General features: G+C 40.7%; 1 protein-coding gene across 2 annotated transcripts in view; it reads left to right on the top strand.

The window, feature by feature from the left end:
- Nucleotides 1-312: 312 nt before the first annotated feature.
- eif4enif1 (eukaryotic translation initiation factor 4E nuclear import factor 1) overlaps nucleotides 313-26,343 on the top strand; it is a 42,748-nt gene continuing 16,717 nt past the window's right edge. Inside the window, exons 1-7 of one of the 2 annotated variants that reach the window (XM_033043479.1) lie at nucleotides 313-708; nucleotides 1,065-1,156; nucleotides 10,994-11,067; nucleotides 12,336-12,469; nucleotides 19,971-20,260; nucleotides 21,052-21,253; nucleotides 23,430-23,596. In XM_033043479.1, the coding sequence (XP_032899370.1) occupies nucleotides 1,067-1,156; nucleotides 10,994-11,067; nucleotides 12,336-12,469; nucleotides 19,971-20,260; nucleotides 21,052-21,253; nucleotides 23,430-23,596 (957 nt within the window). In that variant the 5' untranslated portion in view covers nucleotides 313-708; nucleotides 1,065-1,066. The remainder of the gene's footprint in view (nucleotides 709-1,064; nucleotides 1,157-10,993; nucleotides 11,068-12,335; nucleotides 12,470-19,970; nucleotides 20,261-21,051; nucleotides 21,254-23,429; nucleotides 23,597-26,343) is intronic. The other variant, XM_033043480.1, reaches the window with a different exon arrangement.

Here is a 26,343-nt window from a genome sequence, read left to right as displayed (position 1 = left end):
GGCAGCATCTCTGGAGAGAAGCAATGGGTGACGTTTCTGGTCGAGACCCTTCTCCAGCCCGCGCCCCTCCCGCCCTCTGATTGGCCGAGCGAAGCAGGGCTTTGTCGTCAATGTCATCCGCCTGAAGGTCCTCGGCGTTTAGAAATAAGTATAAATAACCTGCACGAAATAAATAGCGTGAAATCGAAGTAAATGCGCCCAAAATAATAACAATCGACATCCGCCTTTTTGATGCGAAGGGATTTTAGCTGGAATGTTTTGTTTTCCTCTGCTCGAGGACAGGCAGGCGGGCGGCGGGGGGCCCGTACATCCGGGCGCGTGACGCGGCTGCGGGGGTTCATAGCGGAGCGGCGGAGGTGGCTGTTGAGGGTTGGTGGCTGTGAGGACGGCTCGCCGAGGCTCGGGAGTCCGCCTTGTCCTCAGTGCTCGTACCCCGCACTGTGTTATCTTCCGTGGTCTCTCCTTCTCCACCGGCCGCGTCCCGTGTGCGTGTTGGCGCTTGGTGTGTGGCAGGCTCGGGCTGCCCCGGTGCCTGGGGCCGCTGCACAAGCTGCCGGCTAACCTGGGGAGTGGTTGGATACCCCCTTTCTCCCCCCCACCCCCACCCCCCCCAGCACAAACTTTTCGTTTCCCCTTTGCTTTAATTTCCCCTTCCTACTCAGCCAAGAGCCTAATACACACGGTTAGGTGGCTTTGTTGCCTTTTCAGGTATGTGTCTTTGCGTGTAGGAAGTGGTCTAGGTTCAGTTTCTTGGGAGAAGGGATGGGTTTTTGTTTCTTGAAGTCGCTTTCCTCTTTTACACAATCTGTACTGTTTTCCCGATCTTAAGTGGCCAACACCATGTTCTGCTGTGTCTTGTATCATTGTAAAAGTGGATGATATTGTATGCATGTGTTGTCTTGGATGTGTCTTTATTGAATTAAATGCTGTCTATAGTTGTATTGGGCGAAACTACTAACGAGTCTACATGTTGTCTGTATTGTAATTGTAGGATGTGGTTTATCTGTATTATTGGTGCAACAGTTTGTAAATCTTGTTTCAAAGTTGTTTTTAAACTTTGGCAGGCATGGATAAAAAAGAATGGATTGAAGAAAAAGATCAATTAAATGATACACTAAAAATGTGTGGCATGAAGAAGCCATATAGGTATTCCAAGGTAGGCATGTGGAAGAACTTTGAACATTTGAATGTTTTCTAATTAAAGTTTAATTCCTTGGAACTTTTACTATTATGATGAAATATGATTTGAGTGTTAATATTTGTTTAGGATTTCTGTCTCTATTCAATTTTCATTTCTAGCATTGTTTTATTTGGTGTGATTTAAAAATTATATGTGAATAATGTGGTGGCTTTGACCTATCATCTACATTAAGCTAAGCAAAATAAGTAAAAATGCAGTGCAGTTTAAAATTGGCTTCTGGGAAGTGACTGCCACTTTGACTTTACTGAGAATTGATAACTGCTCAAATTTGGGACTACTTTGTTATCTCGGTACTTGTTCAATTAGGCATGCACTTGACTTGATCTAGTCCAACAACCAGTTAGGCTGAATCAGTTTAAATATAAACATACAAATTAGGTGCCTTCTGTTTTGCCCCACTAAGTTGAACTGACAATAAGAAATGGAGACACAAGAGACTGAAGACCTTGATCAGAAATTAAACTGCTGGATGTTTTGGGTTAAGAGCCTTCAGATTAATTTTAATTAGTAAAACATTTTAATCTAATTTCTACCTGTTTAGTCCCTTTTTTTAATTTCTATCTTTATTCAGATGCTTACACTTTGAGGGAGTTTCAAAAGCTAATGATCCTTGGAGAAAAATAATTACCTGCTTGTAAATAACTTTTTGTTCCAGATTTTCTCGAGGAAAATGGATAGGTGACATTTTGGGCTGGGACCCTTCAGACCATCAGTCTGAAGAAGGGACCCTATCAGAAACATCACATATCAATTTTTCCAAAGATGCTGCCTGACCTGCTGAGTTACTCCAGCATTTTGTGTATATCTTTGATATAAACCAGCATCCACAGTTTTTTTTATTACACAGGATGTGGACTTGCAAATGCAATATAAAATATGCTGGCCAGTGGAAAAATCAGATAATAGATTTTTAATATTGGTTTGCATGTAATGAAAAGCTGGGTGGTAATGCTGAAAATAAAATCATATAGCATGGAAACTGGCCCTTTGGCCCAACTCATCCATGCTGGCCACGATGCCCCATCTAAGCTAGTCCCATTTGGCTGATATCCCTCTATGCTTGTACCTGTCCAAGTTTCTTTTAAATCCTGTTATAGTATCTACCTTAACTACCTCCTCTGACAGCTCCTTGCACTATGAAAAAGTTGCCCCGTGGGTTTGTATTAAATCTTGTTTCCTCTCTCCTTAAATATATCCTAATTTTTGAATCTCCTACCCTGGGTAAAGGCCTCTGCATTCACCCTATCAAATCCCTGCATGAATCTATAGACTTCTAAGATTACCCCTTGGCCTCCTGAGCTCCAAGGAATAAAGTGTTACCCAATCTCTCCCTATAGCTCAACCCCTCAAGTCCTGGCACCATTCTTGTAAATCTTCTCTGCACTCTTTCCAGCTTAATGACATTCTTCCTAAAGCAGGGTGACCAAAACGGAACACTGGCCTCACCCACGTCTGCAACATAACATCCTAACTTATCTCTTCAATGACTTCTGTTTTCCAGGCCCTCACTCCCTCATCTTTACCATGGATGCCCAGTCACTCGACACCTCCATTCTCCCACCAGGGAGGTCTTAAAGCCCTCCGTTTCTTCCTCGAATGCAGATCCAGCCAATACTACTAATATTCTCCTCTGCCTAGCAGAGCTGGTCCTTGCCCTCAACAACTTCTCCTTCGACTCCTCCCATTTCCTCCAAATCCAAGTCGTAGTTATGGACACTCGCAGGGGCCTGCCTCTTTGTTGGGTAGGTCGAACAATCACTGTTCCAGGCGTACACTGGCCCTATCCCCGAACTCTACCTCCCTACACTGACTGCATTGGTGCTGCCTCCTGCACCCATGCAGAACTTACTGGCTTCATCAACTTCATGACTAATTTCAAATTCACTTGGACCATCTCTGACATCTCCCTACTGTTTCTGGATCTCATTGTCTCCATCACAGGAAACAGACTATTGACCGACATCTGCTACAAACCTACTGACTCCCATAACTATCTAGACTGCACTTCTTTCCACCCTTCTTCCTGTAAATACTCCATCCCCCTACTCCCAATTCCTCTGCCTACGCTGCATCTGCGCCCAGGATGAGGTTTTCATACTAGTTCATCGGAGATGCCCTCATTCTTTAGAAAACGGGGTTTCCCATCTCAATTATAGATGAGGCTCTCACTAGGGTCTCCTCGATATCCTGCAGCTCCACTCTTGCTCCCCCTCCACCCATTCGCAACAAGGACAGTCCCCCTTGTCCTCCTTCCACCCCATCAGCCGTTGCATACAGCATATAATCCTCCACTTTCGCCATCTCCAATGGGATCCCACTACTGGCCACATCTTCCCATCTCCACCCCTTTCTGCTTTCCGCAGAGACCATTCCTTCCGCAACTCTGACAGTCTTTTCAGGTGAGGCAGAGGTTCACCTGCACCTCCTCCAACCTCATCTAGGTTCCAGGTGTCAACTTCTGTACATCGGTGAGACCAAGCGCAGGCTCGGTGATCGTTTCGCTGAACACCTCCGCTCGGTCTGCCTTAACCCACCTGATCTCCCGGTTGCTCAACACTTTAACTCCCCCTCCTATTCCCATTCTGACCTTTGTCCTGGGCTGCCTCCATTATCAGTGTGAGGCCCAGCGCGAATTGGAGGAACCATCTCGTATTTCGCTTGGGTAGCATGCCCCCAGCGGTATGAACATTGACTTCTCTAACTTCAAATAGCCCTTGCTTTCCCTCTCTCTCCATCCCCTCCCCCTTCCAAGTTCTCCCACAGGTCTTACTGTCTCATCCCACTCCCCTGAATCTGTCTGAAGAAGGGTCTCGACCCGAAACGTCACCCATTCTCTCCACAGATGCTGCCTGTCCTGCTAAGTTACTCCAGCATTTTGTGTCAACCTTCAATTTAAACCAGCATCTGCAGTTCTTTCCTACACACCCTAACTTGTATACTCAATACATTAACTGGGCAAATTTACGAAAAGCCATCTTGACTACCCTATCTGTGATGCCGCTTTCAAGGAAATTTGTACCTCAACTAGATCCTTCCACTCTACCTCACTCTCCCGAGCCTTATTCACAGTGAATGTCCTACCCTGGTTTGACTTTACAAAATGCAGCACATTCTACATCTGGATTAAACTCCATTAGCCATTCCTTCGTCTGCTTGCCCAGTTGATCAACAGTCTGCTGTAAACTAATTATTTATTAGATTGGGTGTAATTTTTCAACACGGTATATATTTGCATTTGCAAGCTGAAAACTTGTGCTATGTATATATGTTACAGAAATGTGGCATAAAATATTATTGGAAACTGAATATAATATCACAATGCTCTTATCAGAAATTATTGTGTGGGGGGGGGGGGGCAGAGATGAGAGGAGACAACAGCACTGGAGCCAAACTATTTGTACAAAAAGACATTAGTGACTAGGACAATGTGAATGAAAGACAAATACAGGCTTGCTTGTGCCACACCATTTACAGTGCCCTCCAAAATGTTTGGGACAAAGACCCATCATTTAATTATTTGCCCCTGTACTCCACAATTTGAGATTTGTAATATAAAAAGATCACGTGATTAAAGTGCACATTGTCAGATTTTGATAAAGGTCATTTTTATACATTTTGGTTTCACCATGTAGAAATGACAGCAGTGTTTATACCTTGGTGTCTGTCCCCCCCCCCCCCCCATTTCAGAGCACCATAAAGTTGCTCTGGGGACACAGCAATGTCGTGTTAATGAAAGTAGTCATGTTTAGTATTGTGTTGCATATCCTTTGCATGTAATGACTGCTTTAAGTCTGTGATTCATGGACATCACCAGTTGCTGGGTGTCTCCTCTGGTGATGCTCTGCCAGGCCTGTATTGAATCCATCTTTAGCTTATGATTGTTTTGGGTGCTAGTCCTCTTCAGTTTTCTCTTCAGCATATAAAAGGCATGCTCCATTGTTTCAGATCGGGTGATTGACTTGGCCAGTCAAGAATTGACAATTTTTTAGTTATGGAAAAGTTCCTTTGTTCCTTTAGCAGTATGTTTGGGATCATTGTCTTGCAAGAGAATGAACCACTGGCCAATGAGTTTTGGGGCATTTGTTTGAACTTTAGCAGATAGGATGTGTCTATAAACTTCAGAATTCATAGAAAATAGGTGCAGACGGAGGCCATTCGACCCTGCAAGCCAGCACTGCCATTCTTTGTGATCATGGCTGATCGTCCCCAATCAATAACCATACCTGCCTTCCCCCCCCTAACTCATATGCTTCTACCATCAGCAATTGTATCATCAATGAATATAAGTGAGCCAGTACCTTCACCAGCCATACATGCCCAGGCCATAACTCTCCCACCACTGTTTCACAGATGAGGTAGTATGCTTTGGATCTTGGGCAGTTCCTTCTCTCCTCCATACTTTGATCTTGCCATCACTCTGATATAAGTTAATCTTTGTCTCATCTGTCCACAAGACCTTTTTCCAGAACTGTGGTTTCTCTTTTAAGTACTTCTTGGCAAACTGTAACCTGTCTTATTTTTGCGTCTGGCCAGTGGTTTGTATCTTGCAGTGTAGCCTCTGTATTTCTGTTTGTGAAATCTTCTACAAACAGCGGTCATTGACAAATCCACACTGGCTCCTGAAGAGTGTTTCTGATCTGTCGGACAGGTGTTTAGGGTGGTTTTCTTTATTATAGAGATAATTCTTCTGTCATCAGCTTTGGAGGTCTTCCTTGGCCTGCCCAGTAAGCTCACTAGTGCTTTATTTCTTCTTAATGATGTTCCAAACAGTTTGATTTTGGTAAGCCTAAGGTTTGGCTGATGTCTTTAACAGTTTTATTCTTGTTTCTGTCTCATAATAACTTAGTTGACGTTCATTGGCCCAACTTTGTCCTCATCTTGATAAGCAGCAATAAAAGTTTCCAAAGATGACAAAGACTAGTGGCTGAGAGCTCTCTTATACCTGCATTAAGGAGGCAATTAAACATACCTGGGTAATTATGAACACCTGTGAAGCCATATGTCCCAAACATTATGGTGCCTTGAAATGGGGGGACTAGGTATAAACACAGCTGTAATTTCTACATGGTGAAACCAAAATGTATAAAAATAGGCCAATTCTTGACTGGCCAAGTCAATCACCTGATCTGAACCCAATTGAGCATGCCATTTATATATTGAGGAGAAAACTGTATAAAAATGGCCTTTATTAAAATCTGATAATGTGCACTTTAACCAATGTCATTTTTCTATTACAAATCTCAAATTGTGGAGTACATAGGCAAATAAATAAATGATGAGTCTTTGTCCCAAACATTATGGAGGGCACTGTAGTTGGAGGAATGCAAACTGATTGTGGTTGGAGGGTGAAGTTATTTACAGTTCTCCATGAATTGAGTGGAGCCTGGCAAATTGGTTTTGAATAGAAACTCGCCGTAGATCTATAATTTGCTGCAAATTGAAATTTTATAAAAAAATTACGAACTTGCATCTAAATTTTTTTAAGGGATATTTTATTTTATGAGACAAATGTAAGCCACCATTTTGTATGCTGTTTTTGCTTCCTTTTTGCAGTACAGTGAAGAACTGGGCCATTTAGACCATTGTGCTTTAAAATAATTATCCAGTGCCTTTATCTGCTTCACTTTCACGTCCAACTCATTCTTGTTTTTTGTTTTATTTCTTCCACTCCACCTGCACAAGCCCCTTTTCTAAATTGTTTTTTGTGTACAGATCTTGATTTGATAGTTTCAACTGCTCTTCTGGTTGTACAATGCACATCTGCATTCATGATGTATCCCCTCCTTTTTGGGGGGGGGGGGGCGATTAATTAAAATGCATTATTTTTAATTAATTTCTCTAAAGGGACTAGTTGTTTCCAAATTATTTGGCAATCCTTCAGATTATTGAAACTGAAATTTACCTGAATCTATCTGAAGGAGGATCTCAACCCAAAAAGTCACTTATCTTCTCCAGGGATGCTGCCTGATCTGCTGAAGTACTCCAACACTTTGTCTTTTTTGGTAAATCAGCAGCTGCAGTTCCTTGTTTCCTCGGGTTTATCCTTCTGGATTTCAAGAAGTTTCACACTTGTTTCTTGTCCTGATTACAATAAAGCTCTGCATTCTCTTAGTGTTGAAAACCTTGTTATGGTGCTCAGGATTGCATGCAAAAGGGTGCTTACATGCAATTGTCTAAATGTGTATGCCTTGATTTGCCAATTTGTCCTACAAGTTCCAAATGGTCTTTAAAAAACACTTGATTTTTTAATCATTTTATTACTAAAGGTTAATGCATTTCCAACCAACAATAACTTTTTATTTTTACCATTGTTTTGAAGTTGAGTTGGTATTTTCAGTGTTACATTTTGGTATGCCAATCTTGACAATGACGACTTGGCTCTGAAGTTAGGCTCTGGTCAGGAAAAAAGGCATGGTCCAGAATAGGCAGCTGGGATCAAGTGTATACCTGGAGTAGTTTGGGTGCTGGAGGAGCAGGACCATAAGGAAATCAGTAGGGCTTAAAGGAGGGGTGTGAGATGGCTTTGGCAGATATAATTGAGAATCTAAAGGAATTTCTTAAGTATATTGAGGGTAAGTAGTTAGAGAATAGGTGACATCTATGTGGGGAACTATGGGAGAAGTGTAAAGTCCTCAATTAATATTTCTCTGGTTTTTACTCTGGAAAATGCATTAAGACAAGGGGATTTGGGACAGTGCGTATTGCAGTTGATTGGGTGCTGGATGTACTAAGGCATGTGAATGTAGATGAATCTGGACTTGATCAGATATATCTGAGGATGCTGTAGGAAGCTGAAGAAGAAATTGCAGAGACCCTGGCTGAGATATGAACTGTCATTGGACACTGGTGTGGTGCTGCAAGACTGGAGGGTGACTAATGGTGTGCCTCTAAGGGCTGCGAGGGAAAAGCCTGGAAACTATCGATCAGTTAGCCTAACATCTGTGGTGGGATGCTTGGGAGGGGAATCCAAGCAAGTATGAGGTGTTGCACTTTGGAAGGTCGAATATGAGGGGGGGGGGGGGGGGGGAAGAGATCTTAATGGCAAGACCCATTACAGAATTGATGGAGTGTTTTGGGGATCAAAGTCCATAGCTCTCTGAGTGGCAAGATAAGTGCTAAATGATGTATATGGTATTGCTTAGTCATAGGTTGGGGCATTAAATATAAAAGATAGGAAGTCATGTTGCAGCTTTAAGACCTTAGTCGGACCGTATTTGAAGTCGTGCGTGTATTTCTGGTCGTCCTGTTACAGGAAGGATGTGTAGATTTTGGAGGGGGTACAGGGGTTTACAACAATTCTGTCTAAATTGGAGATATTGGCTGTAAGGCGAGGTTGGACAAGCTTGGACTGTTTTCTCTGGAACATTGGAGGTTAAGGTGGACCCGATGGTACGTAAAAATGAGGCATAGATAGGGGAGCCATTCGAACCTTTTTTCCAAGGATAGGTTTTCAAAAGCTAGAAGGCATAGTTTTAAAGTGAGAGGGGCAACTTGTTTTGCACTCTGGGTGCTTGCAAGGGCTGGTGGTCAAATCAGACATAGTGGCATTTAAGAGGCTTTTAGATAGAAATGTTGATGTCCAGTGAAGATGTACATGGATTATTTGCAAGTGGGGAAGATTGGTTTAGTTTGGCATTCTCAGTGTAGATATTGTTGGTTGAAAGTCCTGTTCCTGTGCTGTTCTAGTTCTGCATTTCTAATTAAATAGTCTACCACTTTCATGGTTAAACAAGTTTCCATTTGCAGAAGATCCAAATTTCTATCACACTTGGGATTGTAAATATTGATCAAAATTTCCCCTTCCAATCTAAATGTTCCCAACCACTAAAAATGCTCTATTCTTGTATTTTCTGATGTTTAATTAAATCATCTCTAAATAATGGGGATATAACACTATTTTCTGTAATTATTGTAATTTAACCCAGTAGTTAATTGTTTTGCTACAAGCCCAATACATGAAAGCTGAGTGCAGTTCAGCACTTCAGTTTTCTAGATCTAGTCTAATAAGCTGTTTGATCTGCAGCCTAACATCTGTCGCCCTATAATTTGGTCCTTGGCTGTAATGTAAAAATTATTTGAACCTTTTTCTGTACCTGTTTGACATTTTGTGCATTAGCTGCAAAACTTAGAAGCTCCATTGCCTCGGGCTTTTTATCATTTGGAAAGTGGTGAGCTATGCTTTGCAGTTCACTGATTTACTGAGTCCATTTCAGCTGCTGCTATACTGCTTAAGATGCCACTAGCTTTTAATCTTGTCTGAATCTTGTGTATAAATATTGACAATAGTTGTGTGATAATGCACCCTGAAGGTGCTGAAACCTATCCTTTCAATTTGAGAGCCTGTCTTTTTTTTAAATGATTATTTGTTGATTTCCAAGCCAATTTTCATTCTGTTCAGTGACCTTATGTCCCCCGCACCCCACCCCAAATGGGTGAATCAATTGCCTTCTGATAATATCAATCCCAAGGCATCCACCATTTTAACCCCTTTAATCGATTTTTGCAACATTTGGCCTCCTGCAGAGCCTTTAGTACATTCAGTGTATTTTGAAATTACTTTTGGAGTACTGCCTCTGAAGAAATATGAACTTAATTTCCCATAATCCAATTAATTAGGAATTGTTTTCATCAAAAAGGAAGTTGCTGGGCTGTTCAACTTCAACAAAGTCAATCTTGCCCATCACGCAGATTCGCAGAACACATTTTTGAAAATTCAAATGCAAATCTAACTTCAGTTACGTTCAAGATAAAATTTGAAATTACACAATGTTAAATATGAGAACTATAAATAAAGCCTCTTATTTTGATTTGGCTACACTAAAAATGCTGATGCTTCCCCACCCACCACGAAAGGCCGTTCAATACTGTGACTGTTCACTGCACTTGAAGCCAATTCGGTGTAGCCACTTTCACTGCCAAATGGTTCCAAGGTTGAACTGTTAAACTTTACCAGCAAATTGAGCACTACAGAGTTGAAGATTAAATCCTACAAGTGCATAATTGCTAACTTCTGTCCTCCAAACCCCTTGTGTCTGATGCCTTATCTCTTTTGTCGGTGCTTCCCATGTCAATTTTCACATCCATGCAAGAGAAAACTGGACTCTTGGGAGACTAGCATTATAGAAGACTGCGTATTAATAGAGACTGTAACTAACATTAGGCTGAAGATGTGTCAAAGATGAAACTGAAGTAGTTGCAATCACGTCTTGACATAAATACTTGATGGATTGTTTTGCTTTTCCTATTTGATATCTTGATCATAGAAAACAAGTTTTTCTGTGCTCAAATTGCAATAACATCATTTGACGTGTTATTACCGAGACTTATGAGTGATGCAAATACATGGGGGCATCCAAATCTGTTTCCTCCACAACTCTGACCAATGTCATAGGCGTGCCACTTGGTTTGAATCCTGGAACTCTCAACCAAACTGCACAAGTATGTCCTTTACCAGAAGGTATGTTTCCAAAAGGTTGCTCTCTATTAGTATCGACAGTGAGAATGGGCCGAGACGCCCAGATCTTGGGTCGCTTTATTGCAGTTATCAAATACACGCTGGCATTGTCATACATTGATTTCCTTTTGGGAAGACGAGGCTAACACAATGGTTTTAATCTTGGCAAAACAGAGTATACTTCTTTCTAATATACCTATCCTAGTTGAACAATGAAATGTGGAACTGTCTTGCTAACACTTCCGTATGATCAAATTGAAGAGATGCAACACATGTTAGTTGGTTTGCCAATATGTTTAAAACAGACAGAAAATTGACTCTTGCTCCTTTTTGTCCAGGAAAAGCTGCTAGAAATCAAAGAGTACCCATATGCAAAGCAGAGACCCGCATGTCTTCTGGAAAAGTATGACAGGTAAGGTTGCTCAAAGTTTCTTGACTAAAATGAGTCGCGGTTGAACTTTAATTGAGAAATGCAGGTGTGAGTTATATTTTGAACTTTTCAACAATTTCTACAGATGCATGGTAAAAACTTCATAATGGGCATAGATGGGGAAGGTAGATTGGCGTTTTTATGGTGGAATGTCAAATACTAGAGCGAATAAATTTAAGCTGAGAGAAAGAAAATTTAATGGAGATTTGCAAGGCAAGTTTTTTTTGTTTTGTTTTTTTTGCACCAACTGGTAGGTACCTGGAACATGCTGATGAGGAATGGCAGCAGGTGCATCTTGGGAGTCATTTAAACAGGCACATGTTCTGTACTCCATTTAGACATTGGCATACCAAACCAAGGGCAAATTTCTAAACCTTGACATGAATTTACCTATTCCCAAAACTACCAGTAGTTATGAATACTCTCTTTTCAAATGTATTCATTTGGGTACATTAAATTGTAGAATCAAGCTAGAACTTTGAATATTTTTTAATTGGCTTCACGGTCAATCAAGCATGCTTGCTGTCAAAATAGAAGATAATAGCAAGCCAGCTAATGAAGCAAATTGTGAAAAAACGAAGGTTATGATGCGAGTTAAGCAAGTGGGTGTGACAGAAGTATTAGTGGTGGAAATGTGACATTATCCATTTTAATTGGAAAAAATGTATTATCGAAGTGGTAAGTTTTCACAACTTGGATGCAGAAAGATCCATGTCCTTGTACAAAAGGTTAACATGTTGGTACAATAAACAAAACTAACAATGTCAGTATTTTGTGAGGGGAAATTGGATAGACAGTACATAGTTATGTTTTGCTTCTGGGCTTTGCCAAGGATAGTACAGTATTGGCCTCGAGTAAGAATGTTAATATTTTGGAAGTAATTCTACGAAGGTTTTCTACAGTGGTACCTGGAATGGGTTGGTTACCTTGCAAGCCTAGTCTGCAATTCTTCCTTCTGCCGAGTTCAGAGTAAGTGAACCCAATTGAAATATATGGCCCTGAAGGCTATTAACAGGGTGAATGTGAAAAGGGTTTTTTATCTTCCAGAATTATCTGCAACTTGTCATTGTTCAAAGCAAAGAATACTCATTTGAGACTAGTTTGTTTCAATGGTCAACAGTTGATGTACCAGCAGAATTGAAACAAAAGTCAATGTAACTTTTTTAAATCTGCTTAGCATGCTGTATATCCAGTCTATTTTCAGTCGTGTTCCAATGAACTGTATAATTTCTCACCTGGTATTTCCCTAGTGAAGGCATCTGGGACCCTGAAAAGTGGCATGCATCCTTGTATCCCACTTCTGGCAGAAGTTCACCACTGGATGGTACTAAGAAAGACAATGCTTCAGACCTGGAGAGAGCAGTTCTGAAGCGCAGAATTGCAGGTGAGTGGTAGAAAGCAATCTGTTAATTTCGAATCTATTTGCATTTTTATGCTTATTTCACTTGGGTCAACTTGATAACATCTTGACTATATGATCAGGCTGGCTGAGTAATGTATCTTGCACGTTGACCCTTGTTTTATACACAGGAACGCAAAGCAAAAATTATATATTTGGCCCAGTCAGTTGTGTGCTTTGGCGATTATTGTCCTATAACGTGCTCTGGTTCCGAGCACCCAACTCGGACAGTAATGCGTTGTAGCTAATTGTACCAATTCTAATCGTGACGGTGTTGAACCTGGCTTGCGTGGTTCTTGGTATGAGTACTTCGGAATCTCTGAAGAACTAATGAATTGTTTTTTTTCTTAAAGAAAGGCATAAAGACAGCCTTTTTCTCAACCTTTTCTTAAAGACAGCCAGATGTGGGAATAATTGAAGGGTTCAAATATTCCAGTCACTGAAGTCTGAGGTGTTGCTTCCAGCAGTTGTTGACTGCCTTTGTTTCTTATCAGTGGACTGGGCTTTGGGTGTTCTTAATGGATTTTGTGGTGCTGAAGAACCTGTACATGTCATGGCTATAGGCAAATTACTGGCCTTTTGTACTGTCCATTATTTGTTCTTTTTTGTTTTGTTACTGGCACTTTGCCTTTGCTAGTATAAAGCTGTTACACTTCTCCTCAAGGTGAAAGGATCTTCCATTTTAGGAATGCCTATGTTTACAGTTAATAGGCTCCTCTGCATCTTGGTCATTCTTATCACTGTTCTTTTCTGGGAAAAAACAAGGGTTCTGGGTGCCTTTTATGGCAGACTTCCGGGCAGCCCGTAAGTTCAGGATGCTGGTACGAGTACTTCAGAAGCTGTGAAGGACTAATGAGCTGGTTTTTAAAAAAGCACATCAGATAGAAGTGGAAATGGAAAAATTGAAGTAGATGCTGATTTGTGAGGAGCTGCCTGAGAAGCGCTAGCTTAATGGGGTCCTTCAAAGCTTTCGCATCTTTTGGCAACCAAGTTGTCACCTGTCGCATCGGGAAAGAAAATTATATTGCATAGGATCATGGTATTTGTGAACATCAGCAAAGGAGATAACCCCAACTAAGTACAGAGGGGCGTATCTGCTGCAGGAACCACCATTACCAAGGTTAAGGGTCTGGGTGGACCTTGGTTGTTACCATAGAGCTGCTTCCTCAATCCATTGTAAACATAACATGGAGCCACAATGGACATAATATGACTAGTGCATGGAATAAGGAACACCAGCCTGTATACATGGCCTGTGACTTCTTCAAGCCTTTGAATCCATGGAGTGGGCTGCATGTACTTGTGGTAGGAGTGTCCTGCCTCCCAAACAGGCCATCTGTGGGAGTTTGGGAAGTCGTGCACTGATAGATTTTCTTGGAGCAAAAGCTGCATCTAAGAAAATTGCTAGTGCAAATTACATTGAGTCTGTCTCCTTATGCAGTCAAGCAACATGCTTGCAATGCAACAGCTGTTTCCAGAAGTGTGACGGTGATCTCATCTTAGCATGCTGTGTCATTTGAGCTGGAAATAAGCTTTGCTGGGTGTAAAAGACAGGACTGTTAAAATTGAAGTAATTGACAAATGTTTTTCAGAACTAAAGCTGCACAAGTATGAAGCAAAACTTATTTTCCCAGTCACAATGCTCTCCATAATGTTTGGGACAAAGACCCATCATTTATTTATTTGCCTCTGTACTCCACAATTTGAGATTTGTAATAGAAAAAAAAGTCACATGTGGTTCAAGTGCACATTGTCAGATTTTAATAAAGGCCATTTTTATACATTTTGGTTTCACCGTGTAGAAATTACAGTAGTATTTATACACAGTCCCTCCCCCCCCCCCCCCCATTTTCAGGACAACAATGTCATGTAATTGTAAGTAGTCGTGTTTAGTTCAGCTAGGATATGCATTTAAAACAGCAATTTCTTCAGTAACATTGACAAATATCTGGTATGGTTGTCAAAGTTGGCCAGTAGCACCCATGCTTAAGTTAAGTAGTTGGGTTGGGACATACCAAAACGTTCCCAGGTATCTGTCATACATGCGTTTAGACTTATTGTTGTTAGTCTGAGGTACAGGAGATCCACGAGTTAAAGAAGACCTACCTTTCTAAAATCTGACCATGCAAATTCTCCCGGACTTTGCCTTTTCAGTATGGTACATAAATTGTTGCAGCAGGAAAGATAACCCGTAGAAAAATCCGACACTTTCTCCTAACATCATAAACACTGAGCCACTTCTCATTAGTGGACTTTTATTAAACTGCCAATTAGTTTTCTTGCTGATTGGCAGATTGACGTTCCCCATCACTCCAGCTAGACTGCAGTCAGACAAACTGAACTTCTCCAGTCTAGCAATCTTTGCTATCTGCTCCGATTTTCATTTTGTCTACCAACCTAGGAATCTGATCACATACATTCTCATGCAAGTCATTTTTATACCAATCCCCCAGTAACTACATGTTCCATACTTCCAATCAGAAGAGCCACCCAATACCTCCTATCACCAAGCTGATTTTGGATCCATTTAGGCAACGTGTCTGATCTAATATAAAATAGTTTGAGGTGGTGGTTCATTTCTACCCATGCTACAATTTGTAATGAGTGTTAGAATAGTTTATTGCAAAGTGAAAAGAATTGTCTGCATTAATACACCCACCTATAAATGCCAAATTACTGCTTTATTAAGTTTAGGCTGCATTGAGCATGATGAACGATTGCAGGTCTGCATTTGCACCTCCCCTTTTTTTTGCAGTATTGGGAAGAGCAGTTGCTGTACCAAGCTGTGGTGGATCTGTATACAATGCTTATTTTGAATCCATAGACATTAGTAAGAGTCAATTCAAAATAGTCTGTAGAATGTGAATATCTCCAGTCTTGGGGGGGGGGGGGGTTGGTACAAAATCACTAAGAGCGTGTAAATTGAGGTTGGAATATAACTTTATTTTGATGAAAAAAATTACGATTATACAATTTTACAAATACTTGGGTTGGGCAGCATCTGTAGGGTTGACTTTCATATCAATAAACTTTTTTAATTTGGGTTGGAGATCGGCTGGTTTCATAAAACTGCCTTAAATTCTACCTAAGGTACACAAAATTGCTGGGGAAACTCAGCGGGTGCAGCAGCATCTATGGAGCGAAGGAAATAGGCGACGTTTCGGGCCGAAACCCTTCTTCAGACTGATGGGGGGTGGGGAAAGAAAGAAGGAAAAAGGGAGGAGGAGGAGGAGCCCGAGGGCGGGCGGATGGGAGGGTGGGAGGAGACAGCTAGAGGGTGAAGGAAGGGGAGACAGCACAGGCTAGCCAAATTGGGGGAATTCAATGTTGATGCCATAAGGACGCAAGGACCCCAGACGGAATATGAGGTGCTGTTCCTCCAATTTCCGCTGTTGCTCACTCTGGCAATGGAGGAGACCCAGGACAGAGAGGTCGGATTGGGAATGGGAGGGGGAGTTGAAGTGCTGAGCCACCGGGAGGTCAGGTAGGTTATTGCGGACTGAGCGGAGGTGTTGGGCGAAACGGTCGCCCAACCTACGCTTGGTCTCACCGATGTAAGTCTATCTAGTTGTTGGTGCCAGTATTGGATAGTGTGGTTGCTGAAATATTTAGCTTGACATTGGTAGCCATCCATGTATTGGTTATGAAAAAGATTGACGTTCCCCATCACTCCAGCTAGACTGCAGTCAGACAAACTGAACTTCTCCAGTCTACTTGCAAATCACTCCTGAAGGCTTAAGACTATTTTGGGGGAAATTGTGTATTTTCAACATGCAGCAAAAAGTTAATGAATAGATTTCAGAAACATAACCCTGGGACCCCTTGCATTCCTTTTATCTGCTTGCCAAACACGTTGTAAATATAACCATATGGAAACTACAGAATCAAAGCAATGTCATTCTCTAAGATGGATTACCATACACTTGTGTAATTTGCACCTGCATTTTATTTTATTTTTTCCCCTCTTCCCTCTGATATTGTGGAGCAGGATGTTTATCCATCACTACAATATTAACAAATTTCTCCAAATTGGGGCTTTGCTTACTGTTGCGATTTTTGACATGGAGCAAGTATGTTTCATACTTTTTATGAAGGAAGCATTATGCACTTTTGTGGAATTGGTACATAGGATGCTGGCAGCTTTAAATGTCAGATGTTGCAAGAGGTCATTTTAAATGCCCAGCAGTAAACTTAAAAACCTAAATTGTAATTTGGTGTTTTGCAACTGAATTTTGAGCAATACAGAATGGTCCATCATAACTTTATAGTGATTCTGAATCAAAATATCAAATCTCCTTTTCCCCACCCCACATTGAAATGCCCTGAATATTGATTTAACATATCCTAAATTTTGAGGAAATTGGGAACTTGAGTTCTTCTGTCATTACTATGCATGAGAGTTGAGGAATTGCATGTCGGTGAGATGCCTTGCAAAGAGTGAAGGATGTGCTCTGTCGAATGGAAGCACAGTTCACTTCTGTTTTAAGGTGTATGAGTTATGCCCATTAACTTAGCCTTTGGTTTGGTTTATTTGGTTAAATTAGATGAGTGAGAAACAACTTTATACAGAAATGCCGGTTAGTTTTTAAATTAATGATGCAGAGTGTTTTTCAGTGCCGCCTTTCTGAGGTAAAGTTTTAAGTTTTTGTTTAAATATCTGTCTATCCAACATCAGGGATTGTATATTTAAACTGCATTGTCATCAATCAGGCTTTATTGGCTACTGTTTGCCTAGAAATGGTTTAAACAGATTTCAAGGCTGCAAAGTGTTTTGTCTTGTACTCGGGGCAACCAGCAAACTAGAAATCTTTAATCCTTGCATTTGTGATCACATTTATGCAACCAAAGATAAATTCCACTTATCTTCCTTTGACTTGTACTGAGTATTTATCCAATCCTTGAGGGGCAACCTGGCTCTGCCTCAACTCATGACAATGTTCTTTTGTAAGGAAAAGCAGAGGGTTGCTGAAATTGTTCAACTGCTGTTCACTTGGCTAATAAAAGGGCTGAGGCTAACATTTTGTACAAATGAGTATTAAATTACCCCTTTGTAAGTGGCAATGTCAATTTCTGAAGTACTAAAATAAAGGTCTGTGATGTGAAACATTTATTGATTTGTTCCAATGCTGGAGTCTTCACAGCATTTTCTTGATTTTTGTTTCTGAGGTGGTATTTTGTATATTGTATTAATTGCAGGAATTTAAACAGCACTGACAAAACACAGATTCTATTGCTTAATGCAATAGGAGGACTTTATGAAGATGTTGCAGGTATTTTCCTAGTAAATTTGAGTGTCGAAGTTGTCTAGGTCTAAGTGTGTAAGTTCAGGGGGTCATTATTGTTCTGTAGTCCAATTTGTGGTAGTCAAACCTGTATTGCATAAATATGCCCTCCAGACCAACTCGCCTATGCTGACCACTGTAACTATGCTAATTCTACTTTGGGCCTAATATGTCTCTTTCCTATCCAAATGCCTGTTTAAATGCCTTTATATATGTTGTAATCATACCTACTTCCACTTCTGGCAGTCTATTCCAGATAACCACCACCCTCTTGAAAAAGATGCCCCCAAGATTTTTTTTAAAATTCATCTTAAACTTGAATTTAGTGAATCTCTCCATTGCCTGAATTAAATTCCATCTGCCACTGCTCGACCCAACATGCCAACTGATCTATGTTACTTGGTATTCTTGAGCCGCAATCTTTGCTATCTGCACCGATTTTCATTTTGTCTACCAACCTAGGAATCTGATCACATACATTCTCATGCAAGTCATTTTTATACCAATCCCCCAGTAACTACATGTTCCATACTTCCAATCAGAAGAGCCACCCAATACCTCCTATCACCAAGCTGATTTTGGATCCATTTAGGCAACGTGTCTGATCCTATATCCTTAACCTCTGGGTCAAACCACCATGCAGGATTGTGGCGAGACTCTTAAGTGTACTTCTGCAACTCCAAGACTCAAAGGATTAATTTGATCCCAGCTGCGTACACCTCACGTGAGCTTTTTCACTAACCAGACTTTCAATATGCCTCGTCATCAAGGGTTTCCTGCCAGCCTTACACTTCACTGCAATGGGAACATGTTGACCCTGAACTCACCTTCTCTCACTTGTGGGAAGAGTGCAGAGGTTCTCCGATCCAGACAACATCCTAGTGGACTTCAGTTGAGTGGAGAAATTGGATAAGCTGGGGTGGTTTTTCCTGAAGCCAATGAGACTGAAGGGTGAAGGTACACAAAAATGCTGGAGAAACTCAGCGGGTGCAGCAGCATCTATGGAGCGAAGGAAATGGGCAACGTTTCGGGCCGAAACGTTGCCTATTTCCTTCGCTCCATAGATGCTGCTGCACCCGCTGAGTTTCTCCAGCATTTTTGTGTACCTTAGATTTTCCAGCATCTGCGGTTCCTTCTTAGAGACTGAAGGGTGACCTGAGAGAAGTGTAAGACTGAGAAGTATAGAGTAAATGGTCAAATCATTTTTCCGATGTAATGGACATCAAAATCAAGGGCATAGGTTTAAAAATGATCAGGAGCTTTAAAAGGATTTTGGTGCTACGTTTTTTTCAATGATGGAACATGCTGCCAGAAGTGGAATTGGATATAATTGGTATGTTTCAGAGGCATTCAGACAGGCATTTGAATAGAAGGATGCCCTTACGTAGTCAAGTAAGATTAGTATAGATGAACAAAACAAGTTGATGTGGAGGTCTGAATAGTCTACTTCTGGCTGCGGAGTGCTTGAGTTTATTGTAGCTAGAAAGATTACTGTAGAGTCTAAATGACAAAACGTCATTTAACAAAGTCTGCATAATATCAGCTTGCTTGCATGCCACCATGAAGCAAACATAAGTCTGAGGAGGAGGGTGTTTTACAGTCCTTCCTGGTTGGTCAAGAGCTTCAGTGAGGTTAATTGTGGTTGTTGCTAAGCCCTCGAAGCTCAAGGAATGACTATTATGCTTGGTTAAGACCTGCAGTGTTGTGCATTTGTACATCTACCATAAGATGTAGTTAAGTTAGTTGTACTGATTTTTGAGCTGATGGCTTGAGTAGTCAAGCAGACCTATATTTGATAATTTATTGAATGTACTCATTGAAACTTCGAAAATTTCTAGCGGAGGGGGGAGAGAGAATCAGAAAGAATATCATTAAATGACTGAATAGCGTCAAAGCTGACTTGCAATTGGAAACAGGATATATAAATACAATTACACTTAAATGGTGTGATTTTCCATGTTTGGTACTTGTTATCTGCAGTCTTTTGCTGTTATGATAGAGATAGGGTCCTGATTTTGTTGACATTGAATGAAGGTCAAGCATTAAGAGGCCTTCAATATTATTGAGGAGATCCACATCTAGTATTGGACATGGAATGTGGCTTAGCCACAGGTGATCTAACATAAAGCTGGAATTTGGTATTGAATGTATGGGATGAAACCTGCACCTTAATAGCTATTTAATCAAATGTCTTCTTATTCTAGATCCACGAGAGAGAATAAAGGAAGAAGATATTTATGTTGTACTCAGTCCTCAGCGCCGAAGCTTTGGTGGTGGCTGTCATGTAACCAATCCATCCAATAGTCGACGATCTGGAAGCCCATTGGAAAATAAAGAGAATGAAACTGTTCGTGGGTTGGGGTGCCAACGTAGAATTGGCAGCGGGCGAATAATTACATCACGGACCTTTGACCGGGATGGCAGAGAAAAAGACTTGCGTGACAGAGATCCCAGAGAAGGCAGGGAACGCGACTACAAGGAAAAACGTTTTAGGGTAAGATTTACTCCAGATTCCCCGCACAGTTTGAGGATTCCCCGCACAGTTTGAGTTTTTATTGTCTTTCTAAGTGAGACCATCAGTCCCAAAATCCAATTGGTTACACTCAGAACATTGCAGTAGTAGTTTGGTGAGGACATGTGGGCACTGGATGAGGGTGTGGAATGTTTTTGGTTGGGCGGATAGAAGGGAATAATTGCTATTTGACCCCTCTGAAAGTTAACTTAATCAGTGGTTGCTGTGCTGAGGAGTTAAACGGCAACATTCTTTAACCTGATGATATTGCACTTAACGGCATCTTTGACTCTGGCAACTTACCACAGTGTTAAATTTAATAACATTGCATTATTTTTTGTAGCAGCCATATGACTACATTTACAACTACTGATCTGAACAATTAAGATGTCAGTTTGTCATCATTCTAGGGAATTTGATGCGCATACTCGAAAGCAATACATGTTTTGCTTTAAAGATTGCAATTCATTCAAACTTGTTCCTGGAAGTTCTAACACCCAAAGAACAGGATACTGAGTTGGATGATCAGCCATGATCATATTGAATGGCGGTGCAGGCTCGAAGGGCCGAATAGCCTACTGCTGCACCTATTTTCTATGTTTCTATGAACTTCCTGTTGTAATGATAAATACACATCGGGGAGTGAAGCTTTAAATTTTGCATATTTAAATTTTTCATTTGATCTTCTACCTTTGATCATATACCAAGCACATAATTTGGGGATGTTGGGGGAACCGTCTGGTTCTTAAACGTGTTGTCTCCCTTTTCTGCAGAGGGAGTATGGTGATGGCAAACGTATTTTTGGTGAGAGAAGGAGATATGATTCTTACACTGAAGAGGAGCCAGAATGGTTCTCTGCTGGCCCTACTAGTCAGTCAGAAACTATAGAGCTGACGGGCTTTGATGACAAAGTACTATTAGAGGATCCAAGACGGCCAAAGAGATGGAGGAAGCGATCGGAAACCCTTAAAGAAGGTAAGTGATGTTTTCATTGAGAGTTGTGCAGAATTAAATCACAGATAATGATAAATGTATGTTAGTTCCAAGTACTGTAGCAGCATGTAAAAGACACTTGGTCGGGTGCATGGATAGGAAAGATTTGAAGGGGTATAAGCTAATGGGACTAGCTCGAATGGGACATGATCAGCATGGACAAGTTGGGCTGAAGGACCTGTTTTCTTGTGGTGCTGCTGTATTGCAAAGTCTAGCTGCAGAGAGGGTTGTTGACTCCGTCCATGAGTTTGATGGACTTGTGTGGAAGGCGACTACAATCAATAAATAGGAGTCTTGTATAGGTGTGTTTGTTATCCAAATGCTCCAGGGCTAAGTGAAGGGATTGATAGATGACATCCATGTGCCTGCTACTGTACCATGCGATTAGTGGTTTTAGGTTCTCTGCAATCTGGTTTTGAGCAATATTAACCTCTTGAAGCACTTATGATCATGAATACCAGAGTCACTGGATGGTAGTCATTAAGGCACATGACTTTTTTTTAAATCCCAGTGCCAAAGAAAAATAAAGGTTGTATGCCTTAATGACCACCACCCAGTGACTCTGGTATTCACTGTCATGAATGCTTTAAGAGGTTGGTCATATTGCTCATAGACAGTTTGCAGAGAACCTAGAACCAGTGTAATTGCCTGGCACTCCAGCAGGTAGCAGCAACTGTGCAGAGGACTGTCTGCCAAAGTCAATCCAAGGGATTGGGGCAGGATGGGTTGTTTCCAGCGAAACTGTCTCACTACTTTGTCGCCCATTTAAGCATACAAACCTTGCCCCAATCAACGGGTATCTGTGGCATTATTCTGGGACACTAGCTTGGTCAAGAATTCCCTTGGCATTCCTGAAGGCTTTGTGAAGGTCGTACCCAGATTTTTTTCTGCAGGTTTGGATAGTCCTGCTTGATCCCCCGCAAACCTGAACATCACCCAGGAATGGACCTTGCTGTTCATCCTTGGTTTCCCTTGTTAAACACTACGATTGACTTTGGCACACAGTCCTCTGCACACATACTGATGAAATCTGACGGCAGTGGCGTCTTCATTTAGGTTAGCCGGAGTCCTTGAATATGGACCAGTAAACTAACTCAAGCAGGATCTCATCTGTATCCTCAGACCAACAATTAACAATTTCTGTTCAGAATCCTCTCCCTTCATATAAACTTCTTATTGTTGGCTGTTCAAAGCATTTTCCAATGTGCCTCTTGAAAGAGCAACCAAATATCTACTTAAAAGATAGAAACGATTTGAAGCACAACGGGGAAATTAAATGATGAAGGAAAAATCTAGTTTATCCAAGAGCAGTCGTCATAGAACGAGCGGCTTCAAACTGTGTCCATATTCTAGCAACAGATCTGTCCAAGAAAGCAGATTATTTATACCTGTTGAAGGATCAAGAATGGGTTGTGGCTTTTTAAAAGTGGATACGGTTTTGTAAAATGATTGGGACAGTTGAGACTGAACTGTATCATTACTTCAAAAGTAATTTGGTCAATTGAGCCGTTGCCTTGCTGCAGGAATATATGCAGTTTCCTTCTCTAGCATTCCATTGATTTGCTATTTGAAAATACTGTTGCACGTTTCGTTTGTCAATAGCAGTGGTCAGCAATGGTCAGTTTTCACGGTTGAAACAAATCTGAGATTATTTGCTGGTAGTAATTTAAGACCTAATTTAAATTTACCGACTAGTGAAAGGCCTAGATGAAGTGAATGTGGAGAGGATGTTCCCACTAGTGGGAGAGTCTAGGACCAGAGTTAATAGCCTCAGAATAAAAGGATGTACATTTAGGAAGGTGATGGGGAATTTCTTTAGTTGTGGTGGTGAATCTGTGGAATTTATTGCCACAGATGGCTGTGGCAGCAAAGTCAATGGATATTCTTAAGGCAGAGATTGTCTGATTAGTACGTGTTGGCCTGGGGAGAAAGCAGGAGAATGGGATTGAGAGGGAAAGGTAAATCAACCATGATTGAATGGCGGAATAGACTTGATGAATTGAATGGCATAATTCTGCTCCTATAACTTATGAATTTATGAACTAGTAACACTAACTTCAATTAAATTAAGTTGTGCTGATTCTGAACACTGCAGCTAACCACTGTGGCAGTAAAGCGGGTGGCCTAAGACTTCTGAAAAGTGTTCATTGTTTTCTAGGTGTAGAATGCAATGGTGCTGTTCAAGCGTCAGAGGTATCTACTGTTGCTACATCAGAAGCTGACCAAGAAGTTCCCCAGGAAGCAGTCCTGCCAGAAACCTCTCTGGGAGATTTTGACTTCAATGAGTTCTTCAACATGGAAAAAAGTGTACCCGGACTAGCATCGGTTAGTTGGCACTATTGGTGTTGGGATAAAGTGTAATGATCCACCAACAGCTAATAGCTGTAGTTGGATTATTATGTTTTCAAAGGGAAGGTAATGATTCACTGGTTTGCTGGTGGTGCACTTCATAAAATCTTCCACTAATCTTAATCCTCCAGGCATTCATAGCAATTTAAAAGCAAAAACCGCAAATGCTGGAAACCTGAAACAGCAAATGCTGGAAGTGCATTCAGCAGGTCAAGCAACATCTGTGGAAAGAAACAACTCGCATTTCTTGGTCTGATAGACCCAAACCTTTCTCTTTCCAGAGATGCCACCTGAGTCTTTGCAATGTTTTGGTTTCAGCCATTCATAAGTTGATTCCCTAATGTTTTTTAAAACATTGTCCCCTCTATTTTTTGATGTATTTGTCTGCAATACTGCAGCCCATGCAAATTGTGCATGCAGCACTAAATTGGGCTTTCTGTTGATCTAAGTAACAAGGTATTTAAAGGAAATTGTACTTTGTTGTTAGGATTTTGTTTAGATGTGGTATGTTGGTCAGGAGGATACTTGCCTATGGTTCCTACTTTGCTATTAATTAAATTGTTGATCCCATGACCTAAAGATATACAAACGTTTGACCTTGTCTCATAATGCCTGTGATTAACAAAGGTTCTGCATTTAAAATTTAACGATTGCTGTTTACAAAATTCTCCCTTTTGCTAACAACATAACTATTTTAAATCATACTTGTGGGGAAAAATACACTGAACAGATCTTGTTTTGAAATTGCTGCTGTGCTGCCTCTCCCTATTTGGATGAGGTCTTTACTTGGAATCTCAGCTCCTTGCACTTAAAAGACTGCACTGCATAAATGCTGCCTGGGCACAAACAGCTGGCTGCACTTTCAGAACTTCTCTAACAGCTTGTGACGCACTGCCTTCTACACAGCCTCTTAAAATTGTATGGTTGGAGCCTTTAATATTTGTGTGGAAGCCCTGAATTTTTACTAACTTTTATACACAGAACATTGGAAGAATTTTCTTCTTGTAATATTTAAAACTTAAAGCACTATCAATTAAAATCATTTAAAAATAATTGTTTTTCTGGGAGTTGCAATTAACTTTAATGGAGACTGTGCTTGTGCTGTATTTTAGCCAGCACTGGCTTGGGAAAGTCGGTGCTCCCTCACTGACTCCAAGAGTCGTCCATTAGGGTAGTCAGTAGCACGGGTGAGAGGAAGATGTTGCTGCTGATTTACGCTATTAGCACTGGAAAAGGAAGTTCCACATTTATAGACCTAATCCCTGCATTTAATTGACCAGCCATGTGTTGGCTTTATTTTCTGTACCTGTATCTAGTAATCTTATTGCATGTAATAACCTGCTCCAAGAATTTTGACTTTCCCAGCTTTAACTTCTAATCACTTTAAAAAGTGATGTCCTGTCCTTAACATTTCTAGTTCCACTTTTGGTTTAAATGCGAATCCATTTCCATATTTTATCCTGAATCTGGTGCTGCTTGTTATCCATTGTCCTTGTCATGGCTTTCTATTCCATCTAAATCATTTACAGGTTGACAGCACAACATTCTCAATCTGAGTACCAGTTCCTTCAGTTCTGATTTCTAAGCTTTCAGATTGCTTTTATTTGTAACAGTATTTTTGTTAATTGTTCATGCCCAGACAAAACTCTACCTTGTGGTAACAAGTCCAATTGATAGATACTGATGTCAAATATCTACTGACCTGTCCAAAGATGTCAGGTAGTTAATATAAAATAGTTTGAGGTGGTGGTTCATTTCTACCCATGCTACAATTTGTAATGAGTGTTAGAATAGTTTATTGCAAAGTGAAAAGAATTGTCTGCATTAATACACCCACCTATAAATGCCAAATTACTGCTTTATTAAGTTTAGGCTGCATTGAGCATGATGAACGATTGCAGGTCTGCATTTGCACCTCCCCTTTTTTTTTGCAGCATTGGGAAGAGCAGTTGCTGTACTAAGCTCTGGTGGATCTGTATACAATGCTTATTTTGAATCCATAGACATTAGTAAGAGTCAATTCAAAATAGTCTGTAGAATGTGAATATCTCCAGTCTTGGGGGGGGGGGGGGGGGGGGGTGGTACAAAATCACTAAGAGCGTGTAAATTGAGGTTGGAATATAACTTTATTTTGATGAAAAAAATTACGATTATACAATTTTACAAATACTTGGGTTGGGCAGCATCTGTAGGGTTGACTTTCATATCAATAAACTTTTTTAATTTGGGTTGGAGATCGGCTGGTTTCATAAAACTGCCTTAAATTCTATCTAGTTGTTGGTGCCAGTATTGGATAGTGTGGTTGCTGAAATATTTAGCTTGACATTGGTAGCCATCCATGTATTGGTTATGAAAATGTTGAGACGAGAGATGAAGTACATTCATTAAGTTAGGAAAATTGGGTCCATCATCCAACCATCATTAGTTGAGTTTGTACAGCAATCAGCAGCTTTTAACATGTTTTGAGAGTCCCTGATTTGGGTTTTGAGCAATCCATTTTGCTTTGTGGAGCTTGACTACAACATTTGAACTCGAATGTAATTATGGTCCAAGTTTCTGAAAGATTAATCTACTAATGTATGTAACCTCTGCAAATTTTACATATGCAGGTTGGAGAAGTTTCTCAACCAAGCTTCAAGTTACTTTTTGTTACTGTTCAAATGTGAACACCAGATGTTTGCATCAATAAAGTTTGCAATTTTTTGGGGGATGGGTAAATCTGG

Source organism: Amblyraja radiata, chromosome 25 (assembly GCF_010909765.2).
Source record: "Amblyraja radiata isolate CabotCenter1 chromosome 25, sAmbRad1.1.pri, whole genome shotgun sequence".
Classification (NCBI taxonomy): Eukaryota; Metazoa; Chordata; class Chondrichthyes; order Rajiformes; family Rajidae; genus Amblyraja; species Amblyraja radiata.
This window is presented reverse-complemented; position numbering and strand designations above follow the sequence as displayed.